General features: G+C 48.4%; 1 protein-coding gene across 1 annotated transcript in view; it reads right to left on the bottom strand.

Moving 5' to 3' along the window:
* EXT1 (exostosin glycosyltransferase 1) overlaps positions 1-18,731 on the bottom strand; it is a gene marked incomplete at its 5' end in the record, with an annotated part of 167,385 nt that extends 148,654 nt beyond the window's left edge. The window contains 1 exon segment of the mRNA XM_021389255.1: positions 18,040-18,731. Within this exon segment, the coding sequence (XP_021244930.1) occupies positions 18,040-18,704 (665 nt within the window).

The following is an 18,731-nucleotide window of genomic DNA, read 5'->3' on the forward strand; positions in this document are numbered from 1 at the left end:
GTTTGTTTTGCACAGCACTGCGCAGCCCCGCATCTCAGTATGCCCAGGTATGACGGGCACTTGGTGCAGCACAAACTACCAGATCTATGTCACATCGTCACACTTCAGGTATTTGTTTTTGTAACGAAATGCTGATCGGTGAGTAAGCTCACACGAGACTTGAGCTTTACATCCCATACCCATGCTGCACTATCCATTACCAGAAGCTCTAGAACTCAGCTCACCTCATTGTTGGCTGGAGGTGCCTCCTCATTGCCTAAACCCAAGCAGTGTAACCCTGCTTCTACCAAACACACACGGGAAGAAACAGAGCCAGGAGGGAACAAAAAGCTATTGCACTGAGAGTGCTGCTTTGCAAATTCTTAATTCTCTCCCTCCTTCCATCCTCAGGCTTTCACACACAATGTTTATCTTTTAATCCAGGAGCCTTACACGGGGAAGAACCATCATTATAACATAATCCAGGATCTGGGCCAACATATGACACAGAGTAGCCCTAAATCTCCTAAAGCCCTTCAAAGGAAGCAAACCCAGCAAGCCAAAGTTCAGCTGGCTCAGCAGCACTGCAGTTTATTTAGTCCCAAAGTGCTGCCCTCCTCGGGACCCCAGTGATCACTGGGATCAGCTCCTGGTGCCCACCCACAGACCTGGTGCCCACTGACAGACTCAGTGCCCAAAGAGCACTGCTGAGCTCTCAGGTGTTCTCATTGCAACAAGGGCTTATTTCAGTGCTTAAAGCAAAGTGTGTGTGGTTTTTTAACCACTCCTACTTTCTAATAAATTTCAGGGTCTTCTTTGGTATCTTCCCATAGCTCCAAAAATCAAAAGGCCCAGCAACAAACATTATCTCCTAACAAAGAAGCTGATGAGCATAAAAAGAAAAGGCTCAGACAACATCTATGTCTATACTGAAGGAAATATTACAGCACCCACAGCTTCTTCACTTTGGCTTTCCATTCCCACAAACCACTCAGGAGATGACCGTGTTTCAAGTGACTGCGGGAACAAGGGCTTAAAGAAAGTCACTGCAGCTGCTCTGGTCTTGAGAGCCTCTTTCCCTCCCCCTCCTTCCCACTTGTCTTTTTTTCCTCTGAGTATCCTCATCCAGGAGTTGTAAGGGAAAGCAGATATAAGAATACGCCATTGTCATTAATGAATTGGCTCAGTCATGCTGTTAACAGCCCCATTTAATTGTACAGTAGTATTTGCTTGGCAGCTTCCTTCACTATAATGTAGTAACAATCCACTGCACTGTCCCAAATGAACTACCAGGGCTCAGTTTACCATGTCACTATATTCCTCACACCAACTACCCGAAATTTTATCCATTTGACTCTTACAGTGCTGTAATCAAGCATACAGTCAAGGTTAGAGCAACCACTGTCCATCTCAGCTTTCATGGCAAAGCACTCAAAGAAATACGACTGCACAGTGTACTTACCAGCAGCATCCTCATCACAGGCAAATCTGTCATAAATCATGAGGTGAGGCGTCCAAGCTAGTGGGTTTGGGTCTGTTTTGTTTTGCTTTTAGCTTTTGGTAGAAGAGAAATGAAGATTATCTATACAACTGGCCTATGAACAGTAGGACTCAGAACCTACAGCAGAACCACAGAGCAGTCTAGGTTGGAAGGGGTCTTAAAACTCATTCAGTTCCAACCACTGCCACAGGCAGGGACACCTCCCACCAGGTCAGGCTGTCCCAAGCCCCATTCAACCCAGCCCTGGATCACCAAGCACCACTCTTCTTTCTCACCACCCCTCTCCATTACCGTTACTTACCTTCCATCACTTGATATAACCAGTCTGCCCAGAAAAAAAAAGTCCAGAAGAAACCAAGACTTTCATCCTAAATAACAACAAAGGCTAGCTGCGAATGGCTCTGGATGTGGCCACAGAAAGACAGAATCTCCCCTTGGAAATGCCCCGTAGCAGCAGGGATGGCCTGGTGCCCCAGCCCATACTCTGGATCCACCCCCCCACTCTGCCTGCCCCTACAGGGAGGGAGCCTTATGCACGTGGAACAGAGCACCAAACCCTAATCTGCACCCTGCGTTAAGCAAGGCAGGTAGCTTCACGCGGCACCTCTTATCTGAGCCTCACAAAGCACTTCTAAAAATTCAGTAGACAAAGAAACAGCAAAATTACTCAATCCAAACAGAGCTGGAGGAAACAAAAGTCACAGCTCTGCTTGGTGCTGTATAGTTTCTGGGTTTTTTTTTTTTTGGTATTATGTCTAAAAGATAGCAAAAATTTTTTTCACATTTCTACTAGACAGGTGCTATTTTAAAAGATTGCATTTTGGAAAGTACATACTCCTTTCCTTCAGATTTCTTTATTGTGCTAATTGACCCTGCCAGCTACACAGGAATCAATCCAGCTGCACGGGGCAGGCGCGAGCTGTCCCTGTTAACAAGCCACCGCAGGCTCGAGCCTGACCCTATTGGGAATCCATAACACCAGCTGCTCCCATCGGCTTCAGCAGGAGTGGAGAACCTCCTCCAAGCAGAGGAAAGTGATCCTACAGAACAGGAGATGATGAGCAAAAACAGAGATGGAATCGCTCCTGCGCTCCCACAGACAAGAAATACTTGTGATTTCCAGCTATTTAAATGCAATGAGGTCAGAGTCGAAGAGAAAGGTCTGGTACAATTGATCCCAGAACTAGGAAACAATAACACTTTGGAACCAATATGGATTTTCTTTAACAACAGTGTAACAGGGCATGTTGCAAAAATAGCAAAAACAGATAAATATAGAAGACCTGTCTTCCACTGAAGAGCCAAGAGCTGGAGTCTCTGTTTACATGTACATTACTAGCAACACCATGCACTGTATCAAATTACACTGTGATTTCCATTTCAGTGCATGCAATTCCTCCCCACTACCCCCACCAGTCTCACGAGGAATCATACTGCTAGGCACAGCAAAAAAAACAAAACCAAACACCTTTGGCTATAAACGCAGATGTCTTCCCTTATGGCAAGATGCTTTCCTTTACACCACAAAGCATCTACGTACAGGTAACTGGAAAAGATTGGTTTCTTCCTCCCCACACTTTAAATATTTGCCTAAGCATCCCTTCCCTTCTACTATTTGATAAGAGACAGCTACAATCACCACCCTGATACTGCAAAACACCCAGGCTCAGCTGTTGATAAAAAGGAGAATCACAACATGAAGACAGGGTAGGCAACTACATGAGAAATGTGAGCTTTGTTTCTGCTCTGCACAGCCTTCCTGGGCAGCCTGGTGAGCCGGCTTGGCTGTGGCTTCCCAAACACAGCGCTCGCGGCATGGCTGCTTCAGGGCTTCCCAGCCTGCTGCCGGCCCTGCACAGCTGGGCGCCGGAGGAAGCAGCAGCAGGGCTGGAAATAATAATAAACATCATAAACAACCAGAAAGCAAATAAATAAAACTGTTGGCTTTGTTTCCCCTGCTAATGTAGATGGGAGAACAGCTCTTTAATGGATTGAACTTTCTATAGCAAGCCTCACAAGAGACCTAAGCTGTCCAACGTGAATCCAAGCCAGACCTTTCTTCTCCACCTCACTGCTCTTCACGAGTCCACATTCATAATGAAAGAAGAGTTTGAGTTACAAGTGTCATCTACATAAAGGTCACCTAGATACTTGGAAGGTAAGTGCCACAGAATGTGTGCAAATAGCACAATTTCACTTACGTCACATCTAAAAGAAAATGCACCCAACGCTACCACCCTATAGGCATTGAGAAAGAATATACAGAAAGAGCCCACATCACACCTATAGCACAACAGGAGCTAACAGCTTGGGTTAGGGGACATTTCTCACCGCCCACAGTTACACAGGGAAAGTAATGTTCATCCAGTCTGGGGACACAAGGAGGTTATATCAGAGGATACCCCAACTTGAAAATGTGATTGCATTGTTGTGAATGCAAAGCAAGGCTGATGTCGCAGCATTCCGCACACCGATCTGTACACTTTCCAAGAACATACCTCCCAACCCTACAAGTTAGAGAAACAATGTCTCAGAAAAGAAAATAACAAAGAAATATGCATTCCAGACCTTTTGTGAAAAGTAAGTGGAACATTATGCAGTGGGGAAGGGGCCAAGCACCTCGGACCACTTGACTCACGAATAGAAATACATTCTGCAGCCTCTGGCACACACAGCACATTTAGCTCTCATAAACGAGCCTTTGCTGCCAAACGACACGTTTACATGTTGGCCTCCAATCTGGCACCCATTCTTTGCTTCTTCGGAGGCTTCTTCTTAAACAGCTGAAAAAATTCTGGCCACAGAAGACGAAGGTTACCTCCTAACACCTCACTGCTGCTGACGGCAGTCAGCTGCCCGCAGACCCAGAGCAGCCACAACAGCACTGTCAGAGACAACCACAGCCAGCAAGCTGCCTATTACACAGCATCCCCAGGCCACCAGGCAGGGACGAGACAAGAAAAAGACATTTCAAGCAAAATGCATTTTGAGGGAGCGACACCAAAGCAGGACAGTGAGAGAGGAGCTGGTCGAGGCCAGAGCTGGCGCTGCCTAGGAGAGCCTTGTGCTGCTCTGCTGGGCCATGCTCTGGGAGCAGCAGGCAGTTTCACTTTTTCCCAGGAAAAGAACGCCTGGGAACAGGTCACTATGGCACAGCAGGCTCTGCAGTACCACAGGAGCACAGTAACAGAGGCTGCAGAAGCACTGCCCAGCTGCTGCTCCTCACCCTGCACCCAGGCCTGCAGGAGGATGCCAGCGTTTGCAGGCACCTCCTCCTCCCCAAGGAACATAGGGCTGAGCCAGCAAGGAAGATGTTCAGGAGACTGGCTGCCCAGAGCACAAACACGAGGCTGGGACAGTCTGTGGAGTACCACGGCCCAGCTCATGTTTGGTGGTGGCAAAGGGTTTGGTGGTGGCCAGAGGTTTTGTGGGATTACAGCAGAGCAAAGCGAAGCAAAAGGGCATACAGAAACACTGACCTTCATTCCCCGTTTGCAATGGTCTACAGATTCCCCACTTAGACTTTACTAAAGCTTTCAAGTAAAAACCCATTGTTTGGGAGGGGAATTTTCCAAAAGGAACGCAAAACACATCTTCCCCATCCCTGAAGATGCCCCGGTGTCTCCCTGTGTGTGCACTCACGCTGACTCACAACCTTCCCAGAGGAGTTTAAAACCCTGCGTAATTGATGCTCTACCAATTTGGAGAGGGGCTGAAGCCATACAAAGAGACCCTTTATCTTACAAACAGAATAAAACGAAGCAGAAACGAACTCATTCTCAGGCTTATAAAACAAGCCTTTACAGATAATTATGTTTTATTACTCTTCATTTTATGAGGATTGTGTTATACAAAACAAATACCAGATGCCTATTTGGTTCATATTGGGAAGGGGGGTGGGGAATGAATCTCTGCGAGCACTGCCGTAAGCAGCACTGCTTTTAATTAAACACAATAAATGCATAAAAATTAATGCTGTTTGGAACCAGCAGGTAGGAAGCAAATGTAAAAACTCTAGCCACTAAAAGAGCCTCTTGTCCCCAAGCTCCTGTGGCAAGTGCTCAGGGCCTCAAGCTGGTGCTCTGGGAACAAGGCTCCTGAGATGTGATTTTTTCTGAGAAATTAATACCCAACTCTGCAGACAACCAAAAGCTTAAAAAAAGGAGGTGGGGAATTTAATGTTACTGCTACTAAAAGACAAATAGACTCAACCAAGGAAAACCTTGAGTTATAAAAATAAGCCAGCCACGTAGCTTAAAGAAGCCATGGGTTCAAATGATGGAAGATGAGGGAGAAGGCAAAGAGGTGCAAAGGGATTTCTGGCAACTTTAAAACAAAGCAGTCAACCCAAGTAGCAGCACTGACATCTCAAAATGAGCTGGATTCTTCCACTTGCCAGACTGACACAACAGTCCTCCAGAAGCATGCAGGACCCAACCCCACAACAGAGACCAGGGACGTGCATCTGAAACACGGAGAAGACAACTGGAGGGAGGCACGCAAAACACGCACAAGCACAAAAGCAAGAATTGGACACAGCTCCTCAAGGAAAATAGAACATGCCCAACTTCTCAGCAACAGCCAGATGTCAGCGGCCCACCCCACAGAGGAATCACTAGGAAATTCATTTCCTATTTGCAATGGTGGTTTCCTTTTTCATTTTAATTGCATTAAGATCCAATCATAGAGGGACAACAGACACTTCTTTCTTAAGGCCAATACTAGCGGTGCATTGTCAATCCAGTTTTCAGCATCGCGCCTGATAGTGCTTTAATGCTAACATTCTGCAGAAGAGACTGGAATTGTGTTGGCAGGATCGCGTTCCAGTGGGAATCTTCTTCTAGAAAGATTTTGCAAAAGAGAGATTTTACAGACAGTGCAGAAGCAAATGCCAAACACGTAACAGTGGAATGGTTTCCACGTTTGGCTGTTCGTTTCCAGGTTTCCCTACACTGTAATTGTTGAGACGGTCTCCTCTCCCACCCTCCACCGGTGCCTATTCTCAACATAAACTACCTCCTCATTGCATTTATTTACAAATATTCATTACATTCTACGCTTTCTTAGTCCAGTCAGTTAATAGTAAGACCACAGTACTACTAAATACAATTACAGCAATCAGTACATTGATTATCGTGAAACACGGTTATCCTGAGGATAAAGGTGAAGTCGACAAGAAGCATTGTTGTAAGCAGTAACTGCACTACCAGGGCAGCCTGGGGCCACGCCACCACCCCCAAGCCCTTAGCTCTCCAGTTTCAGACACAACACGGATCTCGCTGCTAATTATTTTACCGTGACCTGTGGCAGAAGGGTTTTTCATTAAAAATGAAAGAACATTAAAAATCCTTTTTGCTAGAAAGGTTTATTATAGGCTGCTAGAAACAGCCACCCAAACAAAAGCAGAAAAGCTGTTTTCGTTGGAAATTCAGGGATGTTTCTACACACAAAGCCAAAGGACACGCATTCTAATAACCGCATTTGCTATTTCAGCTTGCAGTGCCCGTGGCAGCTGGTTTGCCAGCAATGCAAGGAGAGTATATTGGGCTCCTGAGCCCAGGGCTGTTGCTGCATCCCCAACCTCCTCTAGAGGCTCACGTGTTCCCACGGCTCACCTGTTCCCTCCACCACTTCATTCAGTCACTTTCATCTTGCCACAACAGCAGCGCCATGAAAGAAAAGGAGGGAGCGGGAAGAGTGTGCCAAAATGAAGTAAAAAGAGGATATTTGGGACTGAAAAACTCTTGACAGAGGAATCTGGCAAGAGCTGACACACCGCGAGCTGGAGATGCAAGCGCTAAGTACGGGACTCGTGGTGCGCGTACAGAAATGGTGGCAGGATTCTCATCAGGAAAACACATCTCTGACACCTCCTCAACATTGCTCCCATAAAAGAGACAGATAGCAACCGTGGACTGCTAAATTTAGCTCAGATTTCATCTTTTGTCAAATATGCATGAAAGCGCCTTGAGACACATGGCCAAGCCAAAACTAAAACAGAATGGTTTTTAAACCTTTCTTAAATGGATCCACGTGCCAAAGCCAGCCGTGCAGCCTGAGAACATGCCAAGCAGTAAAGGGAAAGCCGATGCCAGCCTGCGTTAAAATTTGCAGCGCTGTATTTAAAAAAGCAAGCGGGGAACGAGGAGAGAGAAATGAATAATTGCCTGAAATACTTCCCACCTTCAGAAATGTCCCCTTAAAACCCCTACCTGTTCTAGTCACCTTGCTGCTATCAGACTTTTATTACTCTTACTTGCAAGAAATTCTCTGGCACTTAACATGCAGGAGCGGTACGCGGGAATAGATCCTGCTGCCACAGATAATGCGGTTCTAAGGGAAACCCATCAATTGTTAATGGCCATGCAAATTGTTGAACTAGAGAGTTATTCACAGTTATCTCACTGTGATTTGGTAAGTGTCCATGCCTGATGCGATCACTCACTTGATATATTATTCCATTACAATTCAAGCGGCAGCCTTACCTTTCGGTTTTAGGGGGAACAAAAAGTGTGAGAGAGAACGGGAGGGTGAAGGGCTGCTATTTGTTTTAAACTATTTTAAACAGCCACACGTAGCTTCTCGTGCGAAGGTTTTACAGCATAGTAAATCCCTCCCCGAGACTACAGCCGTGACTTACTGAAATTCTTAAAACCCTCTCATCAGAAACTAAAGAAGTTTAGCGTACCGTTTCAGACCCTGATCTTGCAAAGCACCTTCTTAGGTTTCACCCAAACACATGGTTCCCACATCCTCTGTGGCACTGGATCTTCAGGCTGCGGATTGCACACTTCTGCATTTTCTGATCAGGGTTTTCTACTGCTTATGCAAAAATCTGCTGACACTCAATAAGCTACAGGTGTTTCCTCAAATCCATAACGCATTCACTCACTTTCGGCACCAACTTAATGATTATTAATTTTCAGCATTACTGCAGCTCCAACACATTAGATGCTTTTTTTTTTTTTTTTTTTTTTTTTTTTTTTTTGCTTCCTGCCTGTGATTTATTACTTTTAGAGGAGCGTAGTTTGTTTTTCCATTTTGTTTGTTCATTTACAAACAGCCCTTCAGGGGGAAATGTTATTCTTCTTTATAAAGTAATTCTGAAATCGCAGGATACAAAATAAATCCTGTAATTACGTTTCTCACTGGGATTAGGTAAATTATATTTAATTAAAAAAATCTGCTAGCACCCAGCACGATGGTTGGTGGCAAATCGAGGAGATGAAACATTAATGTGTTTATCTTCCCACAGCAGCTGATTGAGTCCCCGAGCAGGCACACCCATTCGAACCCTCTCAGACGCAGAACCAGACATTAAAACAAAGACTCGTCCCCTCCTCCAGACTAAGGTTCTGACTTCCAGAGGTTGCCTCCGATTTCATTCCTGCAGACTGAGCAGGGGGAGTTTCGATGGGCCTTTGGCACTCACCCACGGAACTACCCAACTGCACCAGCAATTCTGTGCTGTGATAGGCGTCTGCCATTGTTCGCAGGGAAAAATCTGTTCAGAAGAAGTCAAGATTTTGTAAGGAGAATGAAAGAAAACCAAGATTTGTAACTAAACGCTGTGCAGCTGCATGAAGGAAGTGCTGAGTGCTGGGTTATCCCAGTGGCCAGCAGGGTCACACCGGCCCCAGCACTACAGCCAGAGGAACCATGCTAACCTGCTTCCTGTGCACGCTTCCAGCTGTAAACGCAGGAACCTGCAAGAAGAGGCATTCCACAGGGGCAGGGGATTTCCACAGCTTCCCCTTGCTGTGGGTTTGCAGTCGCACTCCCACCACGTTCCTGCACCCAGCGTGACACAGCCACGCTCAGCCGGCAGTGCTGTCACCAGGCCAGCAGCCTTTGGGTCGTACAGCTGCGATGTTTTAGGAATCACGTACACCAGACATGTCCAACCCATGAGGGCATTGCAGCTGCACCCTGCCCCACGCCATCATGGCAGCAGTTCTGCCTCTGCCCCACAGAGGGGCCCGGCCTGGGCACACAGCCATCACTCAGCTCCAGAACACCAGGGCACTGCTAGCCACAGCTGGGCTGAGACCAGGGCACGGGGTGCAATGCAGTGCTGCGTAGGGCAAGGAAGTTCATGTGTTTTGGTACATTGGTTAAACACAGGCCTATGAACAGCAAAAAACAGGCAGCTGTGCCTTCCACTTTGACTAAGGAATTGGAGAATAGGTTTCAAGACTGCAGAAAAAAATCATCAATTCTTTGGTTTATTTGCGACTCCACTTTCAGTCGACATAAATACATTACTTGCGAATTTTCAAACGGAATGTACAGAGTTGTAATCAAAAACTGGATCATGTCTCTTTATCAGACTTTTATAAGCCCTTCCTTACCAGAGAGAAATCCCCCTCACCCTACAGTCACTCCTCATTCATGGCATCGCTTTTGGCTGTACGTACATTTGTGATCAACTGTTTTCAAGGATGAACCACAGGAACAGTAAAACTTCCTCAAGAATCTCTGGTGAGCACCTTGAGAACTCACTACAAAATGCAGCCACTGCCATCGAACCTGCCTGGTGCATTAGTTTCACAGGGTCAGATATCCCACTAGTTTTATTGCTCTCTTCTTAATGTGTTTTAATAAAATTAAAAAAAAGATTAAAGTAAGTTTTGTTACTTATATACATTATCATATGAGGGATGCTCTGGAAGTAATGCCTCCTATTTTATTTTTGCTGGCCTGTGACATCAGAGGCAGATGTTGGTGGCACAGTAGTAGAGGCTGAACCTTCCCACCAATATCCCATCTCATGTTGTTGTCATGCAACAGATGGCAGCAGAGAGGCAGTCAGACAGAACGGCATCTGACACGGAAGTGCACATGAAGCAAAGGTGTGTCACTAAATTCCTCCAGGCAGAAAAAACTGCACCTATTGACATTCATCAATGCTTGACGAATGTTTACGGTGACCAAACAGCGGATGTGAGCACAGCGGGGCAGTGCGTTTCAGCAGTGGCTACAGCAAGTCACCTCCACAGGCTCTTGTTGATCACTGATGACAATGCATAGCTAATAGCGGTGACTGTGTTGAAAAAGACTGTTTTGTAGCTGAGAATTTGCTCTATTAAATAGTGCTATTGTGCTCTTTGTATCTGTTATAGTTTCCGTGGAAATAATTAAAAGGCATTACTTTCAGAGCAACCTCTGTAGATGTAGCTCTAGACAATTCCCCTTTGCTCAGTGCGGCCCAAGCATGACCAAAGGCTGGACATCCACGATGGATGGACATCCATGCTCTTCTGCAGCCTCGAAGAACCGATCGTTAAGGGGACAAGGTTCCCCATGCCTACTTTAAAACATCCTGGCACGCATTTTCCATTTAGGACCCGCCGGCCACGTGCAGCCATCAGCGCTGCGCTCCGTTCTGCTGAGGAGCCGAGCAGTGATTGATCTCATTGATTTGTGTCAGTGGGCTGACACAGCCGCATCGAGCAGCGGTAATTTGGTGGGAGGGGAGCAGAGCAGAGCAGAGCCGCGCTGCCTGCAGCCCAGCGTCCTGTCGAGGTGCTGCTGCTGCTGCAGCACTGGGACCGCGCTGGGATCACACGGGAGCAGCCAGACACTTCTCCTGACCGTGTTTACAGCCAACACACTGTCGAACGCCTAACTGTATAATTATAATCTATTACAATTATGCAAAAAAGTCACATTTCAGAAAGGCCTTCTCATTTCCCATTCTTAGCACTGAATACTTTTGTTTTGCAGCCAATCAACTAAATTAGCACTAATTCTGCTTCATTCACAAACACAAAGAGTATATTAGAGAAAAAAAAGTGAACAAACGGGAAATTCACTTAGGAACATAGGAATTATTTTGTTTTCATCTATCTCTGGAACAGAAACCAGAGGAAGGAAGCCCACTTCAGTACGGGCAGCTCTGCAGACTCCTTCGCCGCACCAGGACCGGCGGTGCCTCAGCACCTGGGTGAGCAATGACACTTGGAGCTGTCCAAAGGAAGCAATGGGAACCAAAGGGTTCACATATTGAAAGTGACAGCGTATCGTGGTCTATGAAACCTGAAAAAAAAAAACAAATTTGTTTTTGTGGGGTGCCTACAGAAAATGGCACCTCCTTCCTCTCATCGAGGAGTCCCAACCCCCGCGACTGGCTGAAAGTCATGTTTCCTTATTCCAATTCCCCGTACTGTTTTAGAAAGTCATGTCACATTTGAAAGTCATCTAACTGCACGCGCTCGTTTAGGTTCTTTCTCAGCAGAGCAGCTAGGCACAAAATTCTGCTGAGCAAGTGCCTGGATTTCTTAAAGCATTACTTCTCTTTCCTCATGTGAAACAAATCTCCCCTCTTTTGTTCTCATCTTGAATTCATTCCTCCAGCTAGGTTCTTCTGCACAGCCCCAGCGTGCCCATCCCTCATCCAGCCGCGTCCAAACCATCTCCCGCTGCAATTCCAGCACAAGGACTGCTCGGAGCATCCTCCTCAGCCTCTCCCAGTGCAGGAGTTCAAGCTGTCACAAACGGCAATCTGCTCCACACACAGAAGAAAGTACCACCCCCAGCATGCTCTGCCTTGGACTTGCAGCCCCCCAGCACAGCAGTGAGCGTGGGCTGGCCAGGACACCCGCATGCCCCAAAACACTAAGCATCCTGGAAAGCTGCAGAGCCTTAAATATAACCTAAAGTTACACATTCCTGTGTGCTGAACTCATCTCCCTACGACACAGGACAGGAATACGCATCTTGCATCATCCCCCAGCTATAGCCAAGCCCGTGAGAAATAAGCCACCGGGGCAGGATGCGGCTGTCGCTTCGCTTCCAGTTATCCGTGTGCCCACCGACTGCTTTCCTCTGGGTATTACAGCGGTGTGTTTACCAAAGACCACAGAACTCTGTGGATTTGCTGAAAGAAACCTCACAGTGAGAAAGGGAAAGCAATCACAGATAATACTCCAGAAATCATCAGATTACAGCACATTCTCTTGACTCACATCTGTTGAGTAAATACGTGTTTTGTGCCCACCAGTCTCATTTACTTCCCTCTCGCAGTCAGCCACCGTCTTCCTCTCCAGTGGACTGTTCCAAGGCTGTATATGGGCCAAAAGGATTATTTCCAACGGAGTCAAACTGAAACCCGAGTTTCAGTTGGATCTTCCAACGCTAAGTGAATGCAATAACTTTCCCAATATTGACACGTAGTTATGTACATTTATCTTTCTCTTGGGGCAGATGCAAGGCATGGGCAGCACCTCCTTAAAATCACAGAATCATTACAGCTGGAAAGACCACTAACATCACCTAGTCCAGCCATCAACTCATCGCCTCCATGCCACTAAATCACGTCACTCAATGCAACATCTACCCTTTTCTTCAACACCTCTGAGGATGGTGATTCCACATCCTCCTGGGCAGCCTGTTTCAACACCTCATCCCTCTTTCTGAGAAGAAATTTTTCCTAATGTTCAACCTAATATGCAACCTTGCTGCAGGCATCTTGCTGCAGCACAGCGGCTCTCAGTCGGGGCTGGAAATCATGACTTTCAGCTCAGCGTTGGGTCGGGTTCAACAAAGTGCCAAGAACCTGTTTCGGGTTTAATTCTGCATAACACAGAGACGATGGCGTGGACCGTTTTTTGGTTTGAGTTCTGTTCTACTGCCACACAGTGATAATTGTTTATCAGTAAATTATCCTGCAACACCTACATTTCTGCCTACAGAAAAAGGACCAGACCAGCCACCTGCTGTAACAGTTTGTCACCACAGAGCCTCGGGTTAGACGCTTGACAGAAGCCATGTAGAAAAGCCTGGAGCGAGCAATTATAATAATAACTCTCCCCACAAGAAAGCTTAATTACTCAGTCAGGAGGGAAGCTGGATGCCCCCGCAGGCAGGGTGCGTGACCCTGTGCAAGCGGCCCCATGCGCTGCGGGATGGACAGACACTGGAGCACGTGGCACGGATGGACACCACGCACCTGCAGGGTGCCAGCACAATGTCCCCCGGCGGCATGCATCAGTGACAATTACCATCCTTACCCTGGCGCCTTCTGGGGCCGCGAGGCAACACACGTGCACTGCACCCTGCTCAGGAACTCGCAGCTTTTCCCACCTGCCCCGACAGGCACGTTAGGACACCGCAATATGCACTGAGCAGGGGGAGGAACGTGTTGCAACAAATGTTGTGTTTCAGCAAGGTGCGCTGAGGTAGGGGAGCTTTGTTATTTACCTGCTTACTGCTCTTTGGAATAAATGCATTGCAGAACAGGCAAATTTCCAGTTTCTTGAAAACTGATATGAAAATATAAAAACAGTCTGATGGGGATAGGTCCCTGCAGGAGCCAAGACACTCTGGGAAAATGCCCAAGGTCTCTCAGCAGCTCTTGAGTTTCATCCAAGCCCCAGAAGCAGACGAGTGATATTTTGGACCCGTGGGCCGGTTCCGTCTCAGCTCAGCTCACCAGTCTCAGGGTCAGATCTGTTCCAGACAGACAGAGCAGATATTTCTCAGCCCTGTCCTGAATAGCTGCATAAAAGCTGACCTGTTAAACCATATCAGTAATTCTGAAAACAACTCATTCAGCAATCAGAGGCGGCATGTACCTTCATATTTTAATACAATGCACTGAAGCTCAAGATGTTGAAAAAAGAAGAATTTTGTGTTTGTTCAAAACACGCACATACATGCACGACATCAAGATTCTCATCGCACGTTCAGCGGGCACGCCTGAGCCTTCCCGCATGTTTCTGTGCCAGTCTTGTGAGCAGCACACTCATCCCTAGCGCCCGGCACTTCTTCCTTTTTCATGTGCGTACATAAGCCCTGGTGGGGAGGAAACAAAACCAAAATTGCTTTTCTTCCCACTGTGTGCTCAGGGCACATCCCTGTAACCGTTGCTCAGGACAGCTCTTTTATGGTAGGAGGTGCTGCTGTGATTGACACACATTCCACCAGTAGAGTGCACACCAGGTAAACCTACAGTGCACCAGAAATTACAGAAATTATCCACATACATGCATCTGGCCGGGTGTTTTCCCCATAACACCCCACACAACCAAGCTGAAGGTCCCCATGCACCCTGCAGGGCTGTCCCAGATAGAAACACACTTTCTGCCAGCACCCAGGCAGCCCCAAGGGCAGCCACTCCTTAGCAAAAGCCTTCAGCCACCTCTTACCAGTGCAATCGCAGGCCATGCTGTCCCACAGTTTTCTCTTTGGTCTCGTACTATACACACTTCTTGAGCACAGACTGCTTGAAAAGCATTCAGTCTATGAAGAATGCCTAGCTACAGCAGGTCTCCACCACCACTAGAAAGTTTACCGTTGTCCAAAGATTATGCTTACCTTTCTCTTCTCCTTCCTCCTCTCTTTGATTCTTTGGTTCATTATCTGTCTTTTTTTTTCCCCCCTCATTTCATTACTGATATTAACTTCAGCTATCCTGCACAGATCCGGGTATGAGGACCTTGAACAATGAGCCCTTAAATTTCTGCATACCTCCCTGCTACGCGCCCCATTTTCTGAAGGCAGAGCTGCGCAGCCATCAGGGGAACGCCGCAGACAGCACTATTTACTCTCCTAGAAAGATCCCCGTTCTGGTGTGAATCTATGCATCTGCCTTGATTAAATTATCACATTCTACAATTTCTTTCGGTATCCATAGCTATTTATATTACCTTCCAAAAAATAATTATTTGGAACCAGTTTAGCCTGTACATGAATTCTGCCTTTGTTTAAAACACATTGTACATATGTATATATTTAGACCATCATTAAATATTTAAGAGGCTGTCTTCAAACTTCAGCAGCACTGCTTGCTTGCTTAACCCTTTGTGAAATGGAAAGTTCAAAGCTGAAGTCCTCCTGAGCAGGAATTTGGGAAGTCCGACGGTTTCAGTGCTAGCGGCAAAGTCCGACTCTGACGGACACAAAGGCACCGTGGAGAAACCAGAGGTTTTCTTTGTTTTCCTCTAAGTTCTGTTTTCTAGTAGTCTAATCATCATAATGCAATTCATTTTGGTCTGCTTTATCTGCTGAGATGCATAACTGGGATGCAAATTAATTAGCTGTAACATACAAACAGATCTTTCAGTACAATTCAGGGACAAAGAGCCTAACACACACACGCCGTCCTCACCCTCCCTGCAATGAAAGAAGATGCTTTTGCATTTCCCACAGGTAAGGAGGGCACCTTTCTTGGCTCTGTCACATTCCCAGAGAGGAAGGAATACATCCTGCAGACACATGGACCTTGCCCAGTCTCAACACTGAACACTGTGCAGTAGATAGAACTCCACAACGAGTAACTTACAACGCGCGCTGCACCGAGGGTAACGGAACGTACCTCACCCTGCTGACATGAGATCACCGTGTTTTAGAATCTGACCACCTGGTCAACCCAGCTCAGTAAGCGCTGACTCTCACATCGAGCCAGCACGTCAGGGCCAGCACTCCATGGAGACGGCATCGATGCTCACCTCAGCCCCGGAAAGGGGCCAGGAGCAGCAGGGTGCCATGTGGCCCTCCCAGTCCTACATGGATATGCAATTATGTGCATCATGGAGAAGGCACTTATCCTTTTTCTCATTAAAACCTCAAGGACGCATTGTTAGACCCGAGGTGAAAAAGCCCCACGAAAGCACCCTGCAGCATCCTCAAGGCCCACAAAGTTTACTCAGATCAGTGGAGGTCCAGCTTAGAGACATTTCCAAGCACCACAGCCCACCCTGCTAACGGTCAGGTGTTGGCTAGGCTGAGCAAAGTCCCTCACAACGCTCACATTCAAGCCTTCTGCCCGGCAGAGCAGTTACCTGCCCTCGGGATGTGACCTTGTTGGGTTTATGGAGCCAGCAGAACTCCAGGTGGGGTCAGTGCCCTAAGGGAGAAGCAGCACCGAGCATCAGCAGACGGCATGCATGGCTGCCGGCCGGCACTGAGCAGCACAGGGCACAGCACCACCGAGGGGCTCTCTCACCAGACATGAGGCCAAGGGGCTTCAGTAACTGCTCGGCACGGCGTCTGAGCACCGGGAGCTCAGCCTGCCTCAGCTCTTCGTGTCATCTCATTTTCTGGTGATCATCTTTTTTCACTTCCTGTCTTACCCGGCGGCGCTGCGAGGGAATGCTGAAGCCACCACCAGCACGGTACGGCCGTGTGCCAGCAGGCAGCACGCTGCGTGCGTGAGCGGCGCGGCACACCTCTGGGGGCTGTGTGTACACCCAGCCTTGAGAAACAGGCAGCGAAGGGCAGAGCTTGTGAGGAGAGCTGTATCTTGTATTAGGCCAAATGCTAATGGGGGGGAAAAAAAAGTTCTTACTCGTGTCAAACAACGGCTGGAGTTTGTTTTTGTGACAACCAGACAACGTGGAGCACAGCAAATAATGCAGACTTTTTGTAGCTCTCGGTTGGCTCAGACTGCTCCTCCTCTGCCAAACAGCAGCGCAACCTGAAGGCCACTGTCCCAGCTCTGCCCTCCCAGTGCCACCCCCAGGGAGACCCACGGGACCCCTGTCACCAACAGCGTGACTTCAGCTCAGCATCTCCACGCTGCTTCTGCTCTTCACTCTGCATCCCCACTGGGTTTTTTCCACGTGTGCATCATTCCATCCCCAACCACCAAAAGCTTTCCATCTGCAAGTGGCACTAAACGTCTGCCCAGCATTTTGCTTTATGCCTCCCAGCTCCGGGGCAGATTTACCCCACATTTTGGTGCTCCCAAACCAGTCCCTCCCAGCCCCTGTGGCCACTTTCGGTGGGAAGCAGGCGCCCAACGAGAAGTTCTGCTCAGCACTGATGCTATGGGAGTTTCTCCACCACTCCTCTCCAGGAGTGTTTCCACCCACGCTCACAGTGCATTGCAAAGCCCTTCCCGCAGCCCCACCATGCGCCGCTGGCTGCACGGCGCAACGCCGCTCCGCTCAATTCAGCGTCTGCCTCTTGCAACGTGGAAACTGTTCTCATGGAAAACTTCACATGCATCCACTCTGCAGGCAGCGTGGTGCCGGTCAGCATTTAGATCAGCTGCACACAGCTTGATCAGCACTGCAGCGCTGGAGGTACTTCCCAAGAAGCGATTTTCCCAGCAGCTCTAAGCACAAACCTGAAAAGCATTTGGGAAGGTAACGGCACAGCGATCCGGCACTGCCGGCACACAGGAATGACTATCAGGGGCAGCCAGGACACGGAGCGCTAAACACAAACCGCGTCCACAGCGCTCGCGCTTCCTCACACACAGATGTATGCACTCGCACACAGGGCACCAGCACAGCGCTTCCCTTCCCTCCTTTCTGCCCGGCGTTGTCAGCTCCAGCCAAGAGCTGCGAGGCTGCGACACCCGGCAGCAACCGGCCCGGCAGTGCCCCACGGCACACAGCGCGAGCCCTTGGCCTCCAACTCTCTCAGCTCCAGGGCTGGGCTGCGAGAGGGCTCTGCCCGGGGAGTGCCAGGAGCACAGCATCCCCAGCAGCACCTCTGCTGCCCAAGGGCCAGGGGCACTCTGCTAGGCACCGTCCTCCCGTCATCACCACGCAGAGCAGCCACGGACACAATGACCCACCCGCGGGACTGCGGCTTCAGCGCTCACTTACTTCTCGTATTCGGTGTTGTCTCTATCGCAGCGCGAATCCTTGTGCTTTTGCCAGTCTTTGCCGTGCTTGCAGGTGGTCAGGAGGACAACGTCCTCCCCGTTGTGGACGTGATATAAGGCATTCCTGGTGTCTGACCCTATCCCTGTCAGGTACCTTTTCCCCTTGAATACCAACATGTACTTCCTGAGAGGAGGGATGGTGTTAAACCTCAAAAATCCCTTCTCCCCTCCTGTCCTAGGGTGATCCTTAGAAAAGAGCGGAATAGAAACATCAAAATTGGGTCTGAAGTTCTCGGTGCTGATGCTGGCTTTGGCCAGCATGGCCTGCCCGATGTCGAAGCCCACGTCCTCGGTGTAGTCGGGCCAGGTGCCGGAATATAAATTAAAAATCAAGTGATTTCTCCCGTTGTTCCACAAGTGGAGGCTCTGCACTTTGGAGCGGAGGTTGTGCACGTACTGCGGGGAGAGCTGGTCCCGGTCCAGCGTGTCCAGGCTGAGCACGAACAGACACGCCTGGCTGGGGTCGGAGGTGTAGAAGCGGGAGCCCTCGATGGCCGCCAGGACGTTCTGGTAGCTCTCGGCGATCTTCTCCCCCTTCTGCTGCGGGTACACGTAGACCTTGAAGCCGTTTTTCTGGCAAAGGGCGAAGTCGAAGCAGGACTCCATGCGGCAGCGGCGCCCGCGGTAGAGGCC

The sequence above is a fragment of the Numida meleagris genome, chromosome 2, assembly GCF_002078875.1.
Source record: "Numida meleagris isolate 19003 breed g44 Domestic line chromosome 2, NumMel1.0, whole genome shotgun sequence".
In the NCBI taxonomy this organism is placed as follows: domain Eukaryota; kingdom Metazoa; phylum Chordata; class Aves; order Galliformes; family Numididae; genus Numida; species Numida meleagris.